General features: G+C 42.3%; 1 protein-coding gene across 1 annotated transcript in view; it reads left to right on the top strand.

Moving 5' to 3' along the window:
• GUCA1C (guanylate cyclase activator 1C) overlaps positions 1–17,388 on the top strand; it is a 29,025-nt gene extending 11,637 nt beyond the window's left edge. Inside the window, exons 2-4 of the mRNA XM_053386297.1 lie at positions 12,585–12,734; positions 14,921–15,008; positions 17,257–17,388. Of these exons, the coding sequence (XP_053242272.1) occupies positions 12,585–12,734; positions 14,921–15,008; positions 17,257–17,387 (369 nt within the window). The 3' untranslated portion in view covers position 17,388. The remainder of the gene's footprint in view (positions 1–12,584; positions 12,735–14,920; positions 15,009–17,256) is intronic.
• Positions 17,389–17,724: the final 336 nt, after the last annotated feature.

The following is a 17,724-nucleotide window of genomic DNA, read 5'->3' as shown; positions in this document are numbered from 1 at the left end:
AGGAGATTGCTGTTGTGCTCAGGTCCTGCTTTCAGGCTCCCCATAGGTTGGCCACTGTGAGAACAGGATGGTCTAGACTGGCCATTGGTCAGATCCACTAGGCTCTTCTTATGTTCTTACATGCGCTGGTGCACACATGCAGAAGATACCCATGTATGATCACAGGCAGTGCTCCACACATCAAATGAAGAGTACAGAATGTAATTATCAGGTGGTATTTGGCATTACAGCTCTATCAGTTTCACATTAAGTGTAGGAAAGGAAATGAACATAAAAAGGTGTGTTGTATGTCCAGGTATGGAGCAAACATATTGGAAACTTTGGCACTTCTTTAAAGGGGATGAGCAGGATTTGGCAGTGTGATCATTTAGTTAAGTGGTACAATAATCAATCTTTCTCCACAGGGAATTCTGGGAATTGTAGCTTCATGAGAGGATCAGGGGTCTTCTAACAACTCTCAACACCCATAGCAAACTACAATTTGCAGGATTCTTTGGGGGAAGCCATGGCTGTTTAATGTGGTATGATACTACTTTAAAAGAGATGGGGCCTTTGTCAGAGTGGGCTTGTAGCCTTATTGAAGTTCACTGATTGGGTCTGCGTTGCTCCTGGACAGGAGGAAAGAAGTCAAATGACACTGAGGTTGATTCAAAGTAAGAGGCACTTGCGTGATCAAGTCCACAGCAAGTCCAAAGAAACGAGAAGTTTCATGCAGTATATATATCCTCCAGACACCATCTCCCCCTTCCCCAGCCATGTCAGCTTGTACACGCAGGTTGACATCACAGATGTTCCTGCTCCGGCACTCTTAACCATAAAAGGGATTTCCTTCCTGCACTTCTGACCATAAAAGGATCTTCCTCTTCCTACTCTTATCTTGGAGGAAGAGGTCATCATCTCCGAGAACACGCTTCTGGCGTTGTTCCCAGACTTGGGTCTGTGCGTCTTTGTGGTCAGAACATAAGATAAGGCACAAACGTGTTTTCTCTGTTCTACTGGTGCAGTCAGGGTCATCCTTGACGTCACAAACTGATAAAGGAGAGAGCTGTGTTCTTGTTATGCATTTGCTCAACGGCTCAAGTTTATGCATTTTAGCTAAGGAAAAATAAGGATTTTGGTGCAGTTTAAAACTGCCTGCACAGTCAGTTTTGGGTTTCGGGAAACCCATTCCTTCAGGCTCAGTAACCTTTACAATGGCTTCTTAACTGGATTCGGTATGGGATCAATTCAGTGTGAACCCTTCAGATCTTTTCCTGGTCTGAAGTTTTGCTCTATTGGTGCATTAGTTTTATTTTAGTGTAAGGGTTGTTGGCCACTATGGATTGTCCTCAGTCAACACTTAGAGAGGTAGATAGAAGCATTCTTTCTTTTGTTTCTTCTTGGTTGTTTCAATTCATTTATCCACCACACTGAATGATCTGGCTCTATATACACAAGTTGCTGAAGCATTAGCTGGCTCTGTAGGCTGACAGAAAGATGCAATCTCTCCTGAAAGAGAGCCAGGAAGCCAAGGAGGCACCAAGGACAGGACGCAGCAGGGAACAATTTTACAAGATTGGGGTGGGTGTCCAGGCAGGTTTGGATACCAACCCTCTCCCTGAAACAGCTAGTGTCAATAAGGAAGAAGAGCAAGAAGAAAAATTGTTGTTGTTGTTTTGCTTTTTACTAAAATCCACCTAAAATCTAAAATTACAAAATCTAGGGGGACCTGGAGAGGGCTCAATAAAATGTTTGAGGGCCAAATATGTTGGCCACCCCTGTGCTACAGCTGTGGCTGATGGGAGTTGTAGTCCCAAGCAGCTGGAGGGCACCAGGTGGATGAAGGCTACTGAACACAACATGCTTCCTTCCCCCAGATACCACCACTGATCCTTTTCTACCTCTTCCCAGTCACATTCTGATCTGTCTTCTCCTTTGCACCCACCTTCTGATACTCTTCTTCTTTTCTCCTCACTCCAACATGATGATGATAATAAACTGGAGATCTGCACAGGCACAGGTCTGCAGTGGGTCTGTGAGCTTTTTATAGCAAACCACCATGGAGGCCTTCAATCTGTGCACAGATGACTACGTAGAAGAGGTTTGAGGTGGTGCCTGCTGCCACCACCCCAGTCTTCACCACTTTTCAAGGTCTTGCCTGCACTGGTGCCTTTACATACATACCCAAACCTCTAAATTCAGTGTGCTCTATTTGTAGCTTCCATTTTTGCAAGATACAGGTTATGTTTTCAAACCCTACACGTCTAGGGATAGATGCTCATCTCCTTGTATCTTTGGATCTTGAAACTATAGCTACATATTCATCAGATATTTAAAAGACATCTCCCCCCCCAAAAAAAAAGAATCATGGGAACAGCAACAGTTGCTCTGGGAATGGTGAGCTAGAGTTCTCAAGATTCTTTGGGAAGAAATAATATGCTTTAATTGTATGGTAAGTGCATAGCCTACGTCTCTATGGATTCATAGGCTATTGAAGACAGAGAGACAGACTGAAGACAGAGGACTTATATGTTCTGTGGATTTATTCTTCATTTCCACACAATTTAATGGGTGGAATAATGGTGAACCTGCTGATAGGTGGCAAGATACACATAGTACTGAAGATGAGAACAATTGCTCATCTAGTTCTAATTCAGTCTGTCCCATCTCTTTACACCAGTGTCCTAGCTAAGGCCCTGTTAGAGGAAATGATTCCACTCATAGTCAATTTGTCTCCTAAACAGATGACGACATATGGGCACTTGATCTTCCCTATGTCCAATTTATCATCCATCGTTTACCGTCTGTGTTAACACTTCAAACTACCATTTCTCCAGGATATTTGAAGCTACTACAGACACTCCTAAAAGACATTTCACTACCTGTCCAATGCAGGTCGATCTCTGCTAACGTCAGTGAGGTCAAGGAGGACCTCACCTCTGTCTGATGTATTGATTTATTTCAGGCCCTTCTTCGAAGCCACCTTTCCAAATCTAAATATCTTCCCAAAACAGAATTCAAATTATCATTTTAAAAAGTTGTGTAAAACAAAACATCGAGGTTCGCAATTAAAATAAGAGCAGTAAAACCATTTCATTTCATGCCAGCTATTGCATCGCAACCCCAGTTCACAACTACTGAAGGTCTACAGAAAAGCATGTTCCAGGCAAACTGAGGTTCTTGCAACCCAGCTCTGATGAGACGCCTCAGCTGGCTAGACTATGCCTTTAGTCTGGCTCTTTGTGAGCCAGGCCAGCATTTCTGGAGCTCATTTTCCAGCAGTATTAGGAAGAAAAGAAGGCTTTTCATCCAGATATATCTTTGTGTGTATAGTGGAAACAGAGAGACTTCAGTTAAATTTCACATATGTTCAATTTCCCTTTTGTTCTCATCCTTTGGTATATAATATGTTTGTTGGGGGCTCAAGTGTACAATCTTCAGCACATTTAAATGCTATCAGAAACATTGGCACATTTGTCCAGCATTGTTTGCAATTAAAAATAACAATAACAATACGGTTTTGTAATTTGGCAACAAAGCTAGATGGCCAGTCTTGCCATATCTAGGAATTGCAACCCTGTGGAATTTTTACATTCATTCCGATAATCTCGTTTTTCAAATAAATTTGGTAATGAAAGGTGGGATTACTTTTTCTAAGCTGTCAGAATCCAGCCCTTGGCCAGACCTGATATTAACCTCCTCCCACTATCTTGCTGATGCTTCTTAAGAAGTGTTTTAAAAGGCAGAGGGGTTGGCTTAGTGGTCTAAGCTTTTGGTTAGGAATGCCCAGACTGTCTGGAAGACTGACAGGTTTATAAGCTTCATGAAGCTGTGACTTAGCTTTTCATCCTTTCACTGTAGATAAATGATATACGCTGCGATAATGGAGATCATTTAAAAAACAGTAGCCCTGTTGGGAGTTTTTAACCAAGGTAACAGGGATGGCCAGAATTCTACTACAATACACAGTCTATTTAATGATTTTTTATTCTAGGGCTGCACTTAATATACGCTGGTTCCAACGTTAGCACATTTTGAGACTTGTTTTAACTGATATTAATCTATATTTTTATATCGTTCTCATCCACCCTGGGATCTTATGGTGAAGCGTGGGCAATAATAATAATAAACTTTTAATTATTACTATTATATGTAGCTGATCAGAGTAGTAAACCGGCTGAACATTTGCACTGTTTCACTGCTCTTTCACACCTTTTTTGTTCCCTGGATGCTGCCTATTTGCAGTGCTTGTTTGAACCTTCTCCTTTCCTCCCAGAACCCTCAGCATCATTTGCCCACCCTGCAATTTAATCTTGACTGTGGATTTGGTTTTATGAGCATCTGTGACTTTATCACATGTGGTGTCATGACATCAATAACATCATGTGAGATCACAAGAGCCAACAACAGAGTCCTGATGAGTCAGAGGACCATGAAACCAAAGGAATAAAGAGGAAATGGTACCAAGAAGAACAGGATTTGAGGGCAGTGCTAAGCCATCACTTGCCCATGTGGGCATATAGGGATGAAATAAGTGCTGTATCTAAAACAGGCATGAAGACTCTTTGGCCCTCCAGATGTTGCTGAGCTGTCATGGACTGGCCAGATGCAAAGGACTGGTGGGAGGCACCAGCTGGGGAACCCCCAAGGGAACCTCCAGGGGAAGAAGGCTCAGAGCCAAGGGATTGGTGGTGGGAAGACAATGACTGGTCAGAGGGAGAAGACTGGGAGAAGACTGGGAGGAGGATGTATCGGCAGCAGAAGAGGCAACAGGGCTTAGTGAGCAGGAATGAGCTGGGGCAGAGAGCAGTCCTGATTCAGAGGCTGGAGAGGAGGTGGGGCAGGAGACAGAGTTGAAACAGGCTGCTGAAGAATCCAAGGAGTCTTCCCTTCCTGGTGTGACCAGCTCCCCTCCCCTCCTGGTCTACCAGAACCCAAAGAGGTATGAAGAGAGCAGAGCAAAGAGAGACAAGACAAAGGAGCCTCAGGTTGCTGGGGGAGGAGGAATCTTAGAGAGTGGTGGGAAGGCAGAGACCTTCAGTCCTCACCACTTCCTCCCAGTCCTCACTGGGGCAAGACCTACTGGGAACAGTTGCTGCACTAGGCCTTCACTGTTTTGGGTTCTTTGAATAAAGAGTTAACTTCACTAACACCAAGTGTTTTGTTGCTGACCTGCTCCGGAATGCAGCTCCGGACAACTACAACTTCCATCATCCCTAGTCATTGGGCCAAGCGTTCTGGGAGTTGTAGTTCAGCAGTTGGAGAGTCAAAGGTTCCTCACACCCGATCTCAAGAAAAACATCTCAAGATTCTTAAGCTCTAACCAAGCAATTCTCCCTTTACAGGTGGGTACTGACTTTTGTCTTATAAAACCTGAAGGCAAGAGATCCTGTTCTGGTCCTTCCTGCCCCATTACCCGCCCCCCGCAGTGCTAAGAGCAGCTGTGAGTGGGTTGTTTACATTAGGACCATGGGCGTAGCTGTCAACTTTTCCCTTTTCTTGTGAGGAATCCTATTCAGAATTTCCCTTAAAAATAGGGAAACATTGACAGCTATGACCATGGGAAGAACCCCTTTCCCCACAAAAATCACACCCCAGTCTTCTAAGCAGTCTCAGTGGGATCGCCTGTGCTATGTATCAGTTTCGGTTAGGCTATCAGAAGGGAAAGAACAGTTTGAACAGGGGATTATCAACGCTACTCTAAATATAAAAGGATAACGACCTTGTTAAGCTTCCAGCTTCCAGTGCCTGTTACCTAACCCTTGCATAATGTTCTAATCTCACATGTCCCATTTTGTTTTTTTATGGGCACCACTGTCTCTGAAGGCTGTGAACAAGGACAGTGGGCTTTGAAGGACCGTGGCTGTAAGTAGTGGGGTTGTTCCTCCTCTATTTTACAGCCATTTTACAGGGGTTTCGTTCTACAAAAATCCACTGACGGTCACAGAATGTGCACCCGAATGTGGCAGAGAAAGTGGTAGCTCTTTCTGGGATTGTCCTTTATACACACATTCTATGATATATAGCATCCAATCGCAAGACCGTATATATTCCATGATGCTGCAGTCCTACTGCAGAAATGCAGAATCTGGTACAAGGTGCAAATATCTCTCCATCCTGGGAAGTTAGAAAAGGAAAGTTGATACCTTTTTCCTCTTGCATGAAGAATTCTCCAACATAGACGCCTCCTCTCTGCATATCTCCCAGCCCCCTGTAAATGGATTGGATCATCCCACGAGTTTTTAGCCCTCAGGGATGTAACAATAAGCTTGGAAGTCTATGGCAATACTTGATGGAAGATCAGGATTCCATTTGGATGGCATGAAAGCCTTCTGAGCATATGGACATGTTGTTGCCACCTAGTGGTCAAAAGGCAGAATTTGGAGTTTCTGTCAGAATTCTGTAGTGACAGATTTGATTTTGTACTGTGGGCTTATCCACACTTCTCTCCTGCTGCTTCCCCCTACCTCCTGGGGAAAACCATTGCCATTTTTTCCAATGTATCACTAAAGAGTGGGTTTTCCCTTGGAAGGGAGTGGGACAAGGGGGAAACTGCTTGACTCCATGCTTTGTAGGCACGCCACAAGCAGAAGTGTGGACAAGCCCAATACCCCAAAATTATTATGTCTTTCTCTCTCCTCATCATTCTCCATCAGGCTAGGGCTGATGGGAGCTGTAGTCTAGAAACATCTGGAAAGCGCCAGATTGGGGGAGGCTAGAACAGCCTCTTGCCTGAAGGTTCCTGGAATGGAAGCCCCAGAATAATAATAATAATAATAATAATAATAATAATAATAATAATAATAAATTTTATTTATATCCTGCCCTCCCCAGCCAAAGCTGGGCTCAGGGCGGCTAACAACAATCAAAATAATCCAGCATTCTAAAAACATTCATTATAAAATTAATTAAAATCAAATTGATGGCAACCATTAAGCAAAATTCTGTGCAGTCTATAGGTCTATAAGCACAGAAGGGATTGTTATATTCATGAAACCACAGCTGTAGAAATTCTCTGAACAAAGAACATTGAATCAAATATAAAGATCTGGCACTCAGGAATGTGCTTTAGGCCCTGCACACTTATCTGCACACATTCTGCTCTTCCTCCTTTCTGTGTTTGCAATAACCATAGTTTGCCCGAGGCTCCCAACCATAGTTTCAAATCATGCTCCGAGATTGAGAAAAATTTTTATAAGACTGAGCTGCTTGTTTGTTTGTTTGTTACATGAATAAGGTCCTCTTGGATAGGCATACGTTGTACAGTGGTACCTTGGGTTACATACGCTTCAGGTTACAGACGCTTCAGGTTACACACTCCGCTAACTCAGAAAAAGTGCTTCAGGTTAAGAACTTTGCTTCAGGATAAGAACAGAAATCGTGCTCCAGCGGCGCAGCAGCAGCAGGAGGCCCTATTAGCTAAAGTGGTGCTTCAGGTTAAGAACAGTTTCAGGTTAAGTACGGACCTCTGGAACGAATTAAGTACTTAACCCGAGGTACCACTGTACTAGGAATTATTGTACTTCAAATGACTCCATTTTCTTTTCCTAATGTTTCTGTGATTGTCTGCATCTTTTTTTTTTCCATTTTGGCACATCTAGGTGTTTATATAGGATGTTTTGATGCCATTGTACCATACGCCATTGGATGTCATGTTACCATACAAGTCGAATATAATTTGATAGTCTGTTTCAAGGGTTGAGGTTTTTTCTTTTTTTTGTCACTTAGTCCATATGTATCTTCAACTTCGAAGGGTGTACTGATGCATGCTTTCTGGCCCAGTGAGATCAGCCTCCTCTCCTTAAATGTAATTATATAAAAGATAGACTTATATAGTGCACTTTTATAAATACCGAAAAATCACCGGTAATGTCCTTCATGAATTTGGCTGAACCTGCTATTTAGCCAGGTATGTTAATAGCCTTGTAAGCACCAAATTTTTTAGATTACTGTACTGAAAATATGTAGTTATAATTTGAATTTGCAGTTGTCAGATTCTGGAGAACTAATTTGTTTCAATGCCTTTGTCCAGACCCAGGTATATCAGACTAATGAAAGAGGGCCAGGAAGGTTTGGAAGGCTATATAAAAGGGTGACATCCAGCATAGCATAGGCAAGGATCCACTTGTGCAATGCAGTTTTGGCTTCACCCGCCCCCCCCCCGCCCCCACAGAATTGCTAATGATGTTTGGTGGGCCTCCAATTTTGAGGCTGAGGGGTTGCTGCAGAGAGGAGAGCAGAAATCCCATTGAATAAGCATTGGGAGTCGCCCTATGTATCGATAAACTTGGTTGACATGCTACAGCTTAATGATCCTAGCAGAAAACTGCGAGTAATTATTCTCCAGGAAAGGCGCAAGAAATTGTTCAGCACCGTTTCCCATGTTTACCTATATCTATAGGGACAGACTTAACAGAACCTCAAAGATGTTCTATTGCGGATAAACCCTCAATGAGACCTTTTCATTATAGTGAATTGAGCGGAACCCAAATTATTCACATTTTTGTTTTTTTAAATTTACACCAAGAAGTGGCTTCCTTTTTTACATATCAAGAAGTGCTATTTGTTTTTGTCCATACTTTGAATTATCCAATCCTGAACTACTGCTCAGTGACAAATGAATTCCTTCCCCATCTAACCCCTGCCCTTTTCTGTTTTGGAATTTATTCATTTTCAGCAAATTTTTGTTTGTTTTTGTCATGATGCTGGGTGATGATGTAGTTGTTGCAAGCGCTGGGGTGCAACTCAGCTTGTATTGAAGACTGGTGGGGCTGAATGGGGAGAAGGCAAATAGAGAAATGAACCTCCAGGCGTCCTAGACTGTCCCTTTAACCTCTGCTAACTGGGCTTTGGTAACACGGCAGGCTGAACGAGAGTAAAATTTGGTGTCCCTCCCTAAAATTTCTTATTTTCACAATAATTCCTTTTAGTGCAGTTGCTTTTTATGGATTTCAGTAGATACACATATAAAAATAGGTTTTATAATAATCATAATTTTGTGCTCCCTCAGCTTGGCACCCTGGGGGGGTGGGGGTGGACTGCCTGCACGGCCCTAAATCCGCTGCTGTCTTCTCTCAGGTGTTGGACTGATACTCTCAGAGGGGGGGGGGGTCATCACACTTTTTTCCCCCTGTGGTTTCTAGGCCCAGGTTAATGATTTCTAGGCATAGGTCCAAGTGGGGTTTTGTGTTTTGTCCTGATCCTGTCCCTGGGAAAACCCACTGTTTTACCACTGAACTGGAACAAACACCAATAAGGTTCTGAGCCTAAAGGGCTGTGACACAGAAAATTAAGCTAGCTTGTTTTCTCCTGCTCCAGGGGGGAGGACCCAAACCGATGGGCTCAAATTAAAAGGAAGGATATTCTGACTAAACATCAGGAAGTGGAATGTTAGACAGTGGAACTGATTCCTTTGGAAGGTAGTGAACTCTCCCCGTTTTAAGCAGAAGTTGGATGGCGATCAGACATGGATGCTTTAGATGAAATTCCTGTATTGCAGAGGGTTGGACTAGTTCCTCACGGTCTCTTTCAACTCTACAATTCTATGATTTTATGTGGCACAAATGGGATGAAGGGTTTGCTGATCTCATTTCCTATTCCACCCTTCTTCATCACCCCCTTGTGTTGAGGAAATATCTTTGTGTGTGTCTCCTGCTGAGAACAACAGGCATCCTCTTTAGATAGAACTAGGATCCTCTTTATCACACTTGAATTTCCTTTAATAAATTCAGCTTTCTTATTTTCCAAATGGAGAGTCTAAGTGAGATTGCATCTATAAAGTGTGCTCCTCCAGCAGGGATTCAGTGTTCAGTTCAGGCTTCTGCTGATGCATCCAAATTCCATCAGTAACAGCATCCTGTTTTGTTGTGTAACATCTTACTAGTTTGGGTGCCTGTTTTATGTCTCATTCTAGTGAAATTAGACATTTGTTCTGTCGACCCATCAAGGCGGCAGTGGGACACATCCCTATGACTTTCCAGAGCTTCCCCAACACATGTGTTTTATTTTGGAAAGGGGAGTTAAGTGTGAAAATTATACAAAAAAGCAGGCCCTCTGTGCTATGAGGAAACTTGGTCAAATGGAGTTCCCAAAAGTGTAGAGAGCAGAGACTGGGAGGCAAAGCTGGTTGGTGCATGAAAGTTGCAGTAAGCTGGTGGATGTGGCTTCACTGCCCACTCCATGTGAAGAAGGCTCCTCCAGAAATGAAAGAAACCTAAAGCAAAACTATATGGTGTCTGTGCTGAATGGAAACATCCTTCCTGGCCTTCTGAATCATTTAGTTCATTCAGCATACCTTTTGAGCACAAAATCAGCTGACATCAAACATTTTGAAAAGAAATGAATCTGTCTTTAATAAGGATGGATTTCATAGAATCGTAGAGTTGAAAGGGACCCCAAGGGTCATCTATAGTCTAACCCCCTGCAATGCATGAATCTCAACTAGATCATCCATGACAGATGGCCAGTCAACCTCTGCTTTAAAAAATCCAAGACAGGCCATGCCATCTAGACTACATCACCTATAATGGACCCTGTCCACTGTGTGGACCGCTGAGGAGAATGTGTGGAAGGAAGTAGCAATGCATTGGAACTGTGGTGATAAACAGGGCTGAATCAAGCGCCCCAGGTGGATGTACTGTCTAAGAAAGGTCTGCAGGTGGTCATAACATAAAGGGAAGGGTAGAGTCCACAGCAAAGAACACTGTCACTGACACCAGAGGGCGGGAATAATCCACAGGAAACTACAGTGTTGCTTTAATTATTGCTTATCTGGTTTCAATGCTTATCACTTCTTTCCAATCATATACTGCAACAACGACACGCGAGAGATCTGTAACTGTTTGCTGTTGTTTTTTATTGTACGGCAATTCGCAAAATAAAAAAAAGAAGGCAATTGCTCAGTGAATGGAAAAGGGAGCAATGTATTTTAAACTGATATACTGGAGCAGTGATTTAACCCAGAATTTCAAGAGTTTATATAGATCAGAATTAGGAAACCTGCCCCGCCTCTGTCCCCCAAATGTTGTTGGAACTTTGTCAGACCAATGGTAAGGGATGGTGGCTGAAAATGCTATCCCTGTGTCTGGCTCCACCCATTAGTAAAATCTCGTTCAGCATATCACAGGGTGGAAGTTGTAGTTCAAGAACATCTGGAGACATAGTCTGATCTAGATGGTATAGCCTGCTGGCCCCATCTGCCTTTTATTCTTTGTGGAACATGCTGCTCAAAGACATGAGTGAGATACCCAGCCCACACAAAACAGATGTTTTGGCATTTACTCACTTTCAGCCATCTTAAAAATGCTGTTTCTTTTTGCATGATGGTGTAACTGTTTCAAGCATTGGGATGTGACTCAGCTGGTATTAAAGAAGAGTAGGGCGAGGAGATTCTCTGTCTGAAACTCTGGAGAGCTGCAAGGCAATCCTGAGCTAGATGTACCAATGATTTGATTTGGTATAAGGCACCTTCCTGTGTTCCATTCATATTGCCCACTGTGCATTCAAAGAATGCATGTGTGTGATAAAGATATGTGGGGTAATTTTGCCCTCACTGCCAATGCATTAAATGGCATGCCCCCTTGCCATCTGTGTCTGGATTCTCTGGAAAGCATAACGTACACACATATATCCTGATTGAGCCATGATCCCTTCTCCACGTAGGAGATCTCTACGTGCACCAAACATAAAAGCATGTAGATCCCTTTCTCATGTGCACCAAACACATGGATGGGGGCAAGGCTTGACATGTGGCCTTGTGATACACAGCCACACCCATTAAGATATGTGTGCTCACAACCTCTGCATAACAAGGTGAGAAAACACTGGCTGGTGACATCAGGACACAGGTTAAGGGACTTGACACAGGGCTGCCATTTTTGCAATGGACAGCTCTACTCCACGCAGTGGCATTTCTGCAGTTCATCGTTTTTTCTTTTTCAAACTCTATGGACACTCTGAAGCAGTAGTACACAGAGAGAAATCATCCTTTATCAAATAAAAAAAATCAATGCAAATAAATTGCCATCATATAACTTGCTTTTTTTAAAAAAAAAAGTCACAAAATATTGCAGGCAAGGGGAAGATGCAGGAAATAGCATGGTTCATCGACAATGCCATCAGCAACTACATTTGACATGACGATGGCAATAGCAACAACTGTTTTTTCCTTGAAAATAAATGTTATTTCTTGGGGACAAAATATTGCAGTGTGATTGTTTAGAAAATGAGGTATCCCTGTAGTAGAACTGCCAGCTATCCGACTCCCAACAACAAATGAGTAACAATAGTGCATTTCTTGTGTGAAAAACCAATTGCCTATGAAGTCTCCAAGAACAAAAGGTTGATTGTTTATACAAGAAATAATCACTGAAGAGGAAAAGAGAGTATCTTAATGTCACCAGTTAGGACATGCCCTTATGTGTTAAAGCTTTTCTGTATTGCTTTTGTATGAACTGATATATTCACATTTTTTGAATGCCCTGGGGTAAGATGCTTTCAGTTAAGCTTGTATTCTCTTTTCAGCAGATCAGCCCCTTATTAATATTATTGCCAGAATAAATTAAGGGCTATACATGCTACAAACTTATCTTTCTTTCCTTCTTTAGGATGGATTTATCGACTTCTTGGAATTTATAGCTGCAATAAATCTGGTTATACGAGGAAAAATTGACCAAAAATTGAAATGGTATTTTAAACTCTATGACGCTGATGGGAATGGAACTATTGACAAAAGAGAACTCTTAAGCATATTCACGGTAAGGGAATGGTACATGTTAGCATATATTTGCCATGAAGCGTTTTATGGGAAATCAATTATTTAAACCTATTGATGTTTTGGCTGTAGTTCACTGCCTGTTTCAGTCATTATCTGGCTAGACGGTCACTCACGGCTTCTATTTTGTTCCAGAAATCAATCGGAAAGGGGAACATGGGCCTGCAATGAGTTCTCCTTGTCCCCAATGTGGTGAAAGAGAGGGAATTACACGAGGCTGGTGCCAGCACCAGGCATCCTTGGGTAGCTGTCAGGGCCCACTGCTGATACCCACGCTAGGCGCCTCTGAATCATAGCTGTCAACTCTTCCCTTTTCTTGCGAGGAATCCTATTTGGAATAAGGGAATTTCCCTTTAAAAAGGGAAAATGTTGACAGCTGTGCTCTGAATAAAGGTTCTGAACTGGCACTCTCAGCAGCTCCATGTGGTTGGATTTCGTTTCCCACAATGTCTCTTCCCTAGCATGGCTCTGTATCAGCCTTCCCCAACCTGGAGCCTACAACTCCCATCAGCCCCAGCCAGAACTGGGGCAATGTGAAAATGTCCCAAGAAAGTACATTAAGTTGAAAAAAGAGCTCCCTTCCACTTTTGAAATATGCTCCGAGTCGAGAGTGGATTTCATGCTCTTTATTCAGCTCATAGTGGTGAGGAGGAATGGAAGTTCCCCCACAATATCTGCTTTATATACATTATTTACACAATGAGCCCCACGTGATTGGCTAATTCTGGGATTCTCCTGTAAGCCAATCAGGTTGTGGATTCACTTCTCCCTGGAGCTGGATTGGGTGGCTCCTTCGGACCAATCATACTGCTGCATTGTTCTAGGACCAATCAGACTGCTGCATTCTGAATCCTATTGTTCTAGGACCAATCAGACTGCTGCATTTTGGATCCTATTGTTCTAGGACCAATCAGACTGCTGCATTTTGGATCCTATTCAACCCTGTACATAACAACTTTCCTCTTCCAGAAATTCTGACAAGTACATCAAGATTAGAGTGTAAAATCAGCTGCTGGATCAAGCCAATGACTCATCTTGTTCAGCATCCTGTTCTCACAGTGGCCCACATGTCTGTGGGAAGTCTACGAGCTGGACAAGAGCAGCCGTGTTTGAAACTCCCATTGTTCCAGGGGCATTTTGCAACAGGGAATTTCATTAGTGCGAGCGGTTTCTGAGCTCTGGGTGCAGTACTGTGCCTAAGATTTCAGAATAAAAGTGCTGAGGGGATGGAAAGGAGGGCCTTTTTTCTGCCTCCCCACTTCCAGCTACTCTCTGAAGACTGGAGAAGAGACCCTCTTAGGAATATTAGGGGGTGGGCAGGGCAAGGACTAGACCATGTGAAAAATGAATATAACACTTTAGCTGCAGTTCACTCATGTTCAGCTTTGTATTCTTGTTATAAAAAAGTGTGCCTAGACATTCTGTTGTTGCCCCCATAACCTAGGTTTAATTAGCTCCTAGCTTTCATATCTCGGTTTCCAACACTGATGAGCACAACAGTAGCGAAGATAGATCAGAGTCAGTATGGCTAGTAGCATAAAGCCTGTTTTCCTGTGCAATGTGAAAAATACCTATACATTTTTATGATGCTAAGGATTAAGTCTCTGTGTGTGTACATATGCAGTGCTTTTTTCTGGGGGTACGCAGGGGTACGCATACCCCTAAACATTTTATGAATCTAAGTCTGGCCTCATTGTGGGGCAGTATTTCAATATGAGTAGGAAAATGAGAGTACCCCTAAACATTTTTTTTTAGGAAAAAGCATTATACGTATGTATGTATGTATGTATGTATGCATGTATGTTATGTATATGATGAGAAAAATTGCTTAAGCTTCCACACCATATACATACATATACAATAATCTTTACTTTAAATGACATGGAATAGTCGGAAAAAACAGATTCTCCAGGGCAGGATAAAAATGTAGCTGGGTTTAAGAATAATCACGTGTCCTGACAGGATCTTCAATGATATGCTAATTGGATCTATAATCCTTTAGGTTCTGTTATATTAATTTAATTTACAATCCTCATTACTGAAGATTTCCTGGAGATTATGCCTGCTCCTGCCACCCACCCCTGCCTCAGATGCTGAGCGAACCAGCAGCCATAAATTAAATTCGCATTATGACCTGCTGACATGTTTGCATTTTTTCCATCCCTTCAGGCCATTCAAGCTATCAATGGCAACCAAGAATTGACTCCAGAAGAATTCACAAACATGGTATTCCAGAAGATAGACGTTAACAATGATGGTAAGATTATAAAAATTTTCAAGTGTGGGTCCAGTTTGACAGTTGGTTGGGCAGCCAACCTGTCAATCACTTGGAGTCATGACGACAGCAGCTGACCACTTCAAAGGGACTTGCTCTCAGCAGGTGTGGTATGGATTCAAACCATGGCTTCAAACTTACATTTTTCCTTTGCTGGTCAGCAGGGAAAAACATGTGCATTTGCAAGCAGCATTTGAATGCAAGCTACACCTGCAATGAGACTCCAACAGGACTTGCTCTCAGGGCCAATCAGCCCCATCTCATTAGTTCTCGATATGGGATTTCCTAGTGCTGCCCATGTCAGCAATGTCTTTAACTGCTCCACACTTTACGTATGTCAGGCATGGGCATGATTTGGGGGAAACAGTGTTGCAGGTCTATTCAGGGTCCTTTTTTTAATATATAATTTTTACACATTTCTAACCCATCCTTCCTCCAAGGAACACGGGCTGGAATACACGGAAACCCCATTTTAGCCTCACTTTAAAAAGGTAAAGGTCCATTAGGTCCAGTCGTGACCGACTCTGGGGTTGCGGCGCACATCTCGCTTTATTGGCCGAGGGAGCCGGCGTACAGCTTCCGGGTCATGTGGCCAGCATGACTAAGCCGCTTCTGGCGAACCAGAGCAGCGCACAGGAACGCCGTTTACCTTTCCGCCAGAGCGGTACCTATTTATCTACTTGCACTTTGACGTGCTTTCGAGGGTTAAACCACAGAGCCTAGGACTTGCAGATCATAAGGTCGGCGGTTCGAATCCCCGCAACGGGGTGAGCTGAGCTCACGTTGCTCGGTCCCTGCTCCTGCCAACCTAGCCTCAATTTAGAGGTACTTTAAAAGGCCGTCTGGGGAACTTTATAGCTGAGGCCCAAACTAATGGAGACATACAATTACATGGGTCTTTCTTTTGCCTTTCAATTATTTTTTCAACCAAAGCATTCTAAGGAAGGCAGGGATTTGAAAGCAGGCTGCTTCCTCTTTTCCTCTCTGCTTATTTTTCTGTTCCAGATTTCCAAATACCTGCCATGTTTTTCTCCACACCATACATTTAAACCTTCTTCCAAATAAGCCTGGGAACTGTAGTTCCCATGATTCTTTAGGGAAAGCCATTTGCTTTAAATATATGGTGTGTGTAGATGTTTCATGTCTGCTTTGGATCTAAGTCAAGTCTGAATCTGGCCTGTGCTTTGCCTGCTACATCACACTAGTTCTTTCCATTCCACCTTATCTCTGCATGTGCAGCGCAGGATTCAGAAATGTATTAAATGCTCTACCAAATCATCTGGACTATACAAAGCAAAAGGAGTATCTGATGCAGCGGCTTTAGTAAAAACAACATGCATTAAGGGGGATTTTAAAATACTACATGGCAATGCAGTGCAAATGGATTTTGATATTGTCATTTCATTATTCTTGTAGTAGTTCCAGCTGGTGATTATCGCTGGAGTAAAAGCATGTTATTGTTTTATTTAACATATCTACTTTTTAAAAACTTTTATTATTAAAAGGTATACAATGCAATATAGACAATGGGCTTTTTATGAAAGTCATAGAATCAATTTAACTAATTCCAGACTCTAATATTAGAAATATCTGAAATTTAAAATCAGCCATTTCTCTTATTGACTTTTATGGGCAGCAAGGCTATTAAGTGAGCTTATCGTAAACAAAGAGCGTTAAGGTGGTATTAGAGGTAATTTCTTTATAAATCATTTGCTGAACAGCAGCTTCAATGCAATTCTAATTAAGCGGTATATAAATTGTCAAAACAAAAACAGAATTAAGATGACCTGAGTCTGTTTAATATGTTATGATGGGGAGGTAAGCCAAATCAAGAGCATCATAGATTCCCCAAAAGAAGCCAGGAGATTTGGAAGACAAGTGAGAATTCTATTAAACAGCTTAGCTTGACTAAACTTTGGTTCCTAGATTTGAACTGATAAGTATCTCCGACAACATGATAGCATTTTTTAAAAATGACTGGGATATGCTGGTCTTGACCAGTTTCATTATGCAGTGCAGACCCTTCAACTCATGCATTGTCTTTGCCAAGTCCTATGAGAGCTTAAAAATGTTCCAGTGGTGTTTAATGATATTTTCCCTAAATTTGAGAGTTACTGCTCCATTGAAGAGCTTAGGGGTTAAAAGGTATGGTATTTTGAAATAGTTCTTATGATCTATAATTACCTATGTATATTCCTAAGCACTTATGGTTTTTTTTTTTTTATTCTAGGGGAATTGAGTTTAGAAGAGTTCATCAGCGGAGTGGAAAGCGATGAAAATCTCCTGGAAATGATTTCAAAGAGCTTTGACCTTTCCAATGTACTGAAAATTATACAAAGTGGGCGAAGACACAGCGTCTGAGACTTTTCATAACATAAATGGGACTTGTGACAAGGAACCTATTAAATTTCAGCACTGACTTTTACATTTCCCATCCACTGTTCAGGATATAAGAAGCTCCAGGAGGAATTGTCACTTCAGCTCCGTCTGCCATCTATTTTCCCCATTTCTCCTTCCCAGTGGATGTGGCAGCCACTGTGAGAGCACAACATTTGTCTACATGCATCACAGAAGCTATTTAGTGCAGCAAAAACAGACACAGTCTCTCATTGCCTGTAATGGGGGAATTAGCAAAACAGAACTATACAGAGGAAGAAGAAAAACCAGACACTTCCAGAAGATCCTGTGCTGATAAATT

Source organism: Podarcis raffonei, chromosome 4 (assembly GCF_027172205.1).
Source record: "Podarcis raffonei isolate rPodRaf1 chromosome 4, rPodRaf1.pri, whole genome shotgun sequence".
Taxonomy (NCBI): Eukaryota; Metazoa; Chordata; class Lepidosauria; order Squamata; family Lacertidae; genus Podarcis; species Podarcis raffonei.
Note: the sequence above shows the minus strand (reverse complement) of the source record. Positions and strands in the feature narration are given on the sequence as shown.